This window comes from Marmota marmota, unplaced genomic scaffold, assembly GCF_001458135.2.
Source record: "Marmota marmota marmota unplaced genomic scaffold, marMar, whole genome shotgun sequence".
Lineage (NCBI taxonomy): Eukaryota > Metazoa > Chordata > Mammalia > Rodentia > Sciuridae > Marmota > Marmota marmota.
In genome coordinates, this window is record NW_026000222.1 from 16,792,209 (window position 1) to 16,800,327 (window position 8,119).

Genomic DNA, 8,119 nt, shown 5'->3' on the forward strand with positions numbered 1-8,119 from the left:
TTTTTTTTTTTTTTTTTTTTTTTTTTTTTTTAGAGAGAGAGAGATAGAGAGAGAGATTTAGATATTTTAATATTTATTTTTCAGCTCTCGGTGGACACAACATCTTTATTTTTTAATTTTTTTTTTAACAATTGTCACAATTTTCTGGTACTATCTTTTTTTTTTTTTTAAGAGAGAGAATTTTTAATTTTTATTTTTTGGCGGACACAACATCTTTGTATGTGGTGCTGAGGATCGAACTCGGGTCGCACGCATGCCAGGTGAGCGTGCTACAGCTTGAGCCACATCCCCAGCCCGTCTTTATTTTATTTTTATGTGGTGTTGAGGATTGAACCCAATGCCCTGCACATGCCAGGCGAGCGTGTTACCACTTGAGCCACATCCCCAACTCTCTGCCTTGATTTTTAAGTGTGACTCTTCTTACCGTTTTTCCTGATTATTTGTTTATTTTTATTTCCTGATTATTATTATTATTATTTTGTTACAGATGGACAGATGCCTTTATTTTATTTGTTTATTTTTATGTGGTGCTAAAGATCGAACCCAGTGCCTCACACATGCTAGTAGTAAGCACTCTAGTAGGCTAGTAGGCAAGCACTCTGTCACTGAGCTACAGCCCCAGTCCTTATGGACCTTTATTTTATTCATTTATTTATATGTGGTGCTGAAAATAGAACCCAGTGCCTCACAAATGCCAGGCACTGTGGCTCCACCACAGAGCCACATTCCCAGTCCCTTTTCTTCCTCTTAATAAAAGTATTTAAAGCAATTTAAATAAATGCCTTGTGAGTGCTCCTCTGACCCTGTCTGTCCCAAACATTTTGAACATGTTGGTTTAACATTATTTCTGGTACATATTATATTTTAAGTAAAAGTGAATCAGAGAACATATGAATTTATTTTAAAATTTCTGGATGGATCCTTAGCACCACATAAAAATAAACAAATATTCTGTCCATCTGTAACAAAATTTCTAGATGGATCATTATTTTAGAGATATATTGTCAGTTCCTATTTCCATTGCATAATATCAGCAAATGCAAAGTATATAGTTTCTGATTTAAAAATGTGTTAAGACCAGTTGGGCCTGGTGGCACATGCTTATAACCCCTATTCAGAAGTCTGAGGCAGGATTGCATATTTGAGCCCAGTCTAAGCAATTTAGCAAGACTCTCCCAGAATAAGATAAAAAATGCAGAGGAGGTAGCTCAATGTAGAGTGCTTGCCTACCATGTGTGATTCCCTGGGTTCAATCCCCAGTACTGAAAAAAAAGTTAAGATATTATCTGTGACCTATAATCTGATTGCTTTGCAAGTGCATTTGTGTGGTACTGGGGATTGAACCCAGGGGCCCTGTTCACTTGTCACACCACCCCCACCACCCCCAGCTTCCCTCATGTCCCTAGAACCCAGCAGGACCCAGCATGACTATGGACCCAGAAATGCTTGATGAACAAAGGAATGATGAAACCCTAGAAGTAGACTTTTTATGTGGTGTTGAGGATTGAACCCAAGGAATCACACATTTTATATATATATGTATGTATATTTGTCTCCATGACATATATTTCATGAAAAGATTTGAAAAAGGTGTGGTCATCAAATCGTAAGTTTTCTTTTGAAAGACTATCAAAATTGATGTGATTATTATAAAAGTACAAAATAACCCTGGAAGATACCTGGAACCTAATCCTGGGGAGTTAATAGGAAGTTTTTGAGTTTCAAAAGGCCAGTACTCATATCTGCTCCTTTTGCCGTGAGAAAATATGCTCGCCCTACTTTGATTGCAAAGGTGCGTAGACACTTGGTAATCAGTGGTAGTGGCTGCGTCTTTGCCAGCTGGGAATGGCCTCCATCAACAGTGGCCAGAATGCAGTATTCCGGATAAAGGGGGGTGTGGGGGTGGAGTGCTGGCGAGCGGGGGGCCGGGTTGGGTTGGGCGGTTTGAAGCTCTCTGCTTCCCTCTGTAGGTAAAAATGGGAAGGTGGCCCTGGGATCCAAAGGAGACAGGCGGGGGCGGGGGGCAACAGCGCCCCCTGGTGGTGAATATGGCCGCGCAGAAGAAAGAGTTAGCAAATGAACCTCGCCAGAGGTTCACCAGTTAGTGGACAGCTGATGAAGCAGGGAGCAGGGCAGAGCTCACCTTGAGGGGACTGTACTTCCTCTTGGCGGAAGAGTCCATACTGACCCCTTTTTCCTCCCTCTACAGGGATTTTGCCGTTTTGACTGTCTTCAGCCTCACAATGTGTGTGGCACCTGAGGTCCATGTGTCTCCAAATCCTCCACAAGGGACAAACTCACCAAGAGGAAAAGCACCACACAGCCCACAGCCCACAGTGTTCCACTGTGAGCTAGAGTTTTTGCGCAAAAGTGTTTTTTTCTCTGAGATTTGAAGATGGGTGTTTTGTTCATTAAATGGTAACAATCCTATGATTCTATCAACAACAGCCCAAAAATGGGATGGGGATGTATTTCAGTGGTAGGGCACTTAACCTTATGCGTGAGGCCGTGGGTTTGATCTCCAGCAACACACACACATTCACATACAAATTCTAGTAATTTTAATAAGATAATAAGACAACATTCATTCTTATGTAAAAACTGTAAAGAACAGGAATGGAACAGGAACCCACACAATCAAGAAATCTTACTTTACTTTGCCTTTAAGCAAAAAGATTTTGTTTTGCAGGGTCTTCAGTGCTGGAGATCAAACTCAGGGTCTTTTTTTAAAAAAAAAATATTTATTTTTTAGTTGTAGTTGGACACAATACCTTTATTTTAATGTGGTGCTGAGGATGGAACCCAGGGCCTCGCACATGCTAGGTGAGTGCTCCACCACTAAGCCACAACCCCAGCCCCAAACCCAGGGTAGGCAAGCACTCTACCACTAAGCTTTACCTCTAGCCCCTTTACTCTACCTTTACATACATGCTCATAAGCATTTATGGAGCTCTTAACTTATGGCAGCCACTCAAGTATCCTATCAACATTTGGGCCATAAGGACAAAAAAGCATAGTCACTACACTGAAGGACCCCAGAGACTGGTGACCATGCCAGCTTCTAACACAATGCCTGACACATGGCAGGCTGGATGAAGAAACTTCAGGGGGCTGGGATTGTGGCTCAGAGGTAGAGCGCTCGCGAGGCCCTGGGTTCAATCCTCAGCACCACATAAAATAAAAAAAAGATATGTATCCACTTGTAAATAAAAAATAAATATTAAAAAAAAAGAAACTCCAGAATGCTGAGCTGCAGGGAAAGGTCTGAGGGCTCTGCCTAGGAGGAGGGTCTGAGAAGGTTTTTCAGATGACAAGTGGCCAGTGTGCATTCCTCTCTTCCCCAAAGTCTGGGAGGCTTGGCCTTTGTGAGCCACACTATCCTGACCAGGAAGAAGCTGTTTTGGTGTGTGTATTTAGGATGGGGGTGCTTTTGAGTTGCAGACAGGCAGACAGATAGGGTTTAGGGGATGACATGTGGAGATCCAAAAAGGCATTGTCACTAACCAGTGTCTTTCGTTTCTGAGAAAGCTTGCACTTCTGGGTGCTTTTGGGTTCTCGGAGACAGTCATCTATCTTCATTCCTGAAGACTGTGGGCGTGTTCTGCATAGAGGAGAAGGTGGTGGTGGGTAACAGATCCCAGAGTAGGAAGAGCCCTCCTATCCTTCCCAAATCCACAAGGCATGGACTTCCCTCCCATCAGAGTCAGCCTCTGGGTCTTCTAGCACTGCCTCCAGAGTCTCAGAGATGTTGCCAAGTAAGCCCCTGGCCCTGGACCCAAACCATTTTCCTGAAACATCATCACCAGAGTCTCACCAACTCTTGCAACAGCAGGACACCCTAACCATGAACCCAGAGACTCTAGATTTATATTTAATTAATGGTTTCATGTTCACAATTCTGGTACACTCTGAGCAGGTGATCCCAAAGGTAGGTGATAGCAAAAAAGCAGCACAGGGTCTAGGGTCCGAGAGCTGGTGTGCAGAGTCTGAATCCTCTATTTCCTGGCTGATAAGATTTGGGGACTGACATCTGGGGTTCCAAATGGATCACTCTTGGGTCATTCATTTAGTATTCCTCAGTCTACTTTCCTCTTAAAGAAGTGGAGACAAGGGGCTGAGGTTGTGGCTCAGCACTTGCCTAGCATGTGCGAGGCCCTGGGTTTGATCCTCAGCACTACATAAAAATAAATAAATAAAATAAAAGTATTGTGTTCAACTACAACTAAAAAATAAATATTTTTTTTAAAAGAAGAAGTGGAGACAATTCTTACCTTGCCTCTCACAATGTTGTGAAGTTTAAATAAAAGTGAGGTATACAGGGCTGGGGTTGTGGCTCAGTGGTACAGTGCTTGCCTGGCACACCTGAGGTTCAATCCTCAGCACTACATAAAAATTAATAAAATAAAGGCATTGTGTTCATCTACAACTAAAAAAGTGAGGTATACAAAAATACTATGTAGCTGGGTGCGGTGGCACATGCCTATAATCTCAGCGGTTATGTAGGCTGAGGCAGGAGGATCATGAGTTCAAAGCCAGCCTCAGCAAAAGCGAGGCACTACGCAGCTCACTTACACCCTGTCTCTAAATAAAATAAAAAAATAAAATAGGGCTGGGATGTGGCTCAGCATTCGTTGAGTGCCCCTGAGTTCAATCCCTAGTATCAAAACAAAACAAAAAATCTGTGTAAATTGCAATAAGCTCCACAGATGTTAATTATGACAGCAGGATGGGAAAAAAGTGGACCCTAAGGAAGTTTTTAATATTAGGAGAAACAGCCTTGTTCAAGCTATGGAGGCACTTGGAAGTCAGCAGGGAGTACTACATGTGGGGGCAGGCTTGCCCAGGTAGAATAAAAGGAAGAAGTAATTTCAGAGATCCAAAGGGTAGAGTATACTGCCAAGTGGACTTATGTGTTCATACTCCTTGTTAGCTGATGACCTTGGGTATGCTGCTTAACCTATGAATCTCAGTGTCTTTGCCCCTAAAAATGGGACTAGTACTATCAAAACTCTAGGGAACTTGAGAGCATTCACATGAACCCAGCTGGGAAACCTTGTCTGTGAATTCTTCAGTCCTACTCCATGGATCAGTAACAACCCAAATCCTTTGGGCAAATGTGGACAAAACATGAGAAATAAGAATCCAGTTTGAAATTAAAAAAAAGAAGTTAGTGCAGAGAAATAAAGGTGTCTGGTCAGATGTACATGGGTTTGAGGCAGTCTTGGAAAACAAGATGATACAGTAGATCAACCCCAACTACTCACTGGGTTAAATCAATACCTTCCTATCAAGATCAAGTCATTTTGTAGTGTTCTTGCTTATTCTGGAAACATCACAAAAGGCAAGGTAAGCAGAAAACCTGAGGGGAACTCTATATATAATCATAAGAAATTTCCAATTGGAAAAATTTAGTAGATAAGAGATATTGATAGAGAAGAAAACTGTTTCAGTCATACAACTCTACAACATTTTTGTGAAAGAAGATAATAGTAAAAAACAGATTTACAGAAACAAAAAACCCAGTAGAGCCTGTAGGCTTATCCAAAAAGCCTAGGATGCTTCTAAGTATTTTACACCAACCTTTAAATGGGAATGAGAAATATATTTTTATATCCATGGTGGTGAGAACTCAATTATTTAGTCAATGGTAGGCAGTGGGTTTCTCAAGAGTGTATCTGGTATTGAGCAACCTCACCTCAAGCTGTGAGTTCCATCCACCAATAGACTCTGTAGGAATGTGAAGGTGAAAGGAGAAAAGACCTTAAGGAAGAGATACCTGCCCTAGGGAAATATACAATTTGAAGCTCTTTTTTAGAGGATCCTGCTGACATGTTCTACAGTGCTAAGGTCTGTCCTATCCATCACATTGTCCCTGGTCTAAGAGGAGCTGGAAGAGGATAATCACACTGCTCCTTGAAGGGAACAGCCCAGACCCATGTATGTCACTACATAATGGTAAAGGAAGACTATGGTGAATGAATGATATTTTGTATTGCCACCAAATTTATCACTCAGAAATTATATTCTGCTTTCTTTCTGAAATGGATGGAGATTCTCTTTCTGAGTCTGTTTTACATCCCTTTTGTAGATTATTGCAGTGTCCTGGATTATGCCTGTGATAGATAACAACTCACTTTCTCAAGTTTACTATTAGCTCTGGATAAAATCTTCAAATTGTTATTTCCTGTTCTAGGGGAATTTTGTAGGCTTTTTTTTTTTTTTTTTTTTGGTAAAGGCAGCATCCCCTGAATGATTAGAGTCTGGGCGCAGTCAGGCTTTTTTGCATTGAGAATTATATTATAGATGTATAAGAACTGTGGCAGGGCTTCCCATATTTTACTTAAATGTTTTCAACAGTGACTGTGAGGTGGGCTGTGTCATCCTCATGTTTGAGATATAGAAGCTCAGTCTTGGAACATTTTATTTATTTATTTTTTTGGGGGGTAATAGGGGGTTGAACCTAGGAGAGTTCATCTGAACTACGTTCCCAGTCATTTTTAAAATTTTTCTTTTGAAGGAGGCTGAGACAGAAAGATCACAAGTTTCAGCCTGCCTTGGTAATTTAGTGAGACCCTGTCTCAAAGTTTAAAGAGAGCTGGGGAGGATGTATTTTTTTTTGGGGGGGGGATACTGGGGATTGAACTTGACCACTGAATCAAGGGCTGGGGGCATAGTTTAGTGGTAGAGTACCACTGTATTACAGTGCCTTAGTACCAAAAAAAGAAATTATTTTGGGAACAGGGTCTCACTAAATTGCTAAGGCTGGCTTTGAACTTATAATCCTCCTGCCTCAACCTCTTGAGTTGTTGGGATTGATCCCAGGAATGTTTTTACCACTGATCTACATCCCTAGACCTTTTTATCTTTTATTTTGAGACAGGGTCTTGCTAAATTGTTCAGGCTGGCCTCGAACTTGTGATTTTCCTGCCTCAGCATTCCAGGTTGCTGGGATACAGGACTTCACCACCACATCCAGCCTGGGTTCAAATTTTAACTCCACCATTTATAAGTATGTGTAAAACTATGAGCTCTCCAGGCTTAGATTTCTTTAAAATGGTGATTTAACTACCTCATAGAAGTGTTGTGAGGGTTATACGTGGTACAGAAAGCATTCAGCATATTAATGTTCAATACAAGATAGTTGTGATTCCTAATAGTAAAGTGTGCTGGCCCTTTTGTTATCCTGCCTTTTTGTTGACACGTAATGTCCTCACTGGAAAGACAAGTCAGCCAGAATTCTAACTGCTTCTGCACCACTAATTCTGCGGGGCTGAAGCCCCAGCCCGAAGGACAGAAGCCATCAGGTGTTGCAGAGGTCGGGACCAGGTGTCATCTTTCTCTCTGGAAGCCATCCTCTCCGCCCTTAGCCGGGTTACCGCCTACCTCGACTTGGAGAAGCTGTAGCGCTGCGACGGCAGGGAGGCCATGACCCTCCGGCAGGCGTGTGGCCAGCACCCACTGCCCGGGAAGCTGCGGGAGTGTACAGCTTGTTGCCATGGAGACCAGGCCCCAGCAGCCCTGCGGTGAGGGCGGGATCCGGCCTCTGCCACGCCCCCAGTCCAGCGACCGCGGGCTGGGAGGAAGATCAAGAAGGTAGGGTGGACTCGACCTGGGCACAGGGTGCCCTGGGAGACAGTTTGACATTAGCGACAGAACTGAGTCAGGGAGATAAGCAGAGACCACAGGGGAGGAAGGAGAGCCGAGAGGCCGGAGGCCGCTTTGTCTGCGGGAATTGTAGTTTTCGGGGTCCTGGAGTCTCAGCTGGACAGCCTTAGGACGGAGCAGGTGTGTACTACATCTCCCGAATTTCCCTCTCAGCCCGCATTGGCTCGCCCCTGTGGAGCTCTGCATTGTGGGAAATGCAGTCCAAAATGTGGTGAGGCGTGGCAGTGTCCAAAGAGAAGTGCCCGACTCGGACTCAGTTTCCCTGAGGCCCCGGGAGGCTCGCGAGCCATTGGCTGAGCTGGGCGGATCTGGTCGCACTCCTCCCCGCCCCCAGTGACACAATAGCAGCTCCCTCCAAGATGGCGGCGGCGACGGCGGACCCGGGAGCTGGGAGCCCGCAGGCAGGAGACTCCTCTGGCGGGGGCGCTGCGGGTGGGCTGCCATCCCCCGGGGA

At 43.8% G+C, this 8,119-nt stretch overlaps 2 protein-coding genes across 5 annotated transcripts in view; one reads left to right on the top strand and one right to left on the bottom strand.

Annotated features, from left to right (window-relative positions):
- The window catches only part of Tsnaxip1 (translin associated factor X interacting protein 1), a 14,109-nt gene extending 6,368 nt beyond the window's left edge, over positions 1-7,741 (bottom strand). For 2 of the 3 annotated variants that reach the window (XM_048792548.1, XM_015496192.2), the window contains exons 1-2: positions 7,384-7,741; positions 3,505-3,601 (exon numbers count right to left, since the gene is read on the bottom strand). In XM_048792548.1, coding sequence (XP_048648505.1) covers positions 3,505-3,569 — 65 coding nt within the window. In that variant the 5' untranslated portion in view covers positions 3,570-3,601; positions 7,384-7,741. The remainder of the gene's footprint in view (positions 1-3,504; positions 3,602-7,383) is intronic. The other variant, XM_048792549.1, reaches the window with a different exon arrangement.
- Positions 7,742-7,853: 112 nt separating this feature from the next.
- The window catches only part of Ranbp10 (RAN binding protein 10), a 67,538-nt gene continuing 67,272 nt past the window's right edge, over positions 7,854-8,119 (top strand). The window contains exon 1 of one of the 2 annotated variants that reach the window (XM_048792552.1): positions 7,854-8,098. In XM_048792552.1, the coding sequence (XP_048648509.1) occupies positions 8,025-8,098 (74 nt within the window). In that variant the 5' untranslated portion in view covers positions 7,854-8,024. The remainder of the gene's footprint in view (positions 8,099-8,119) is intronic. The other variant, XM_015496193.2, reaches the window with a different exon arrangement.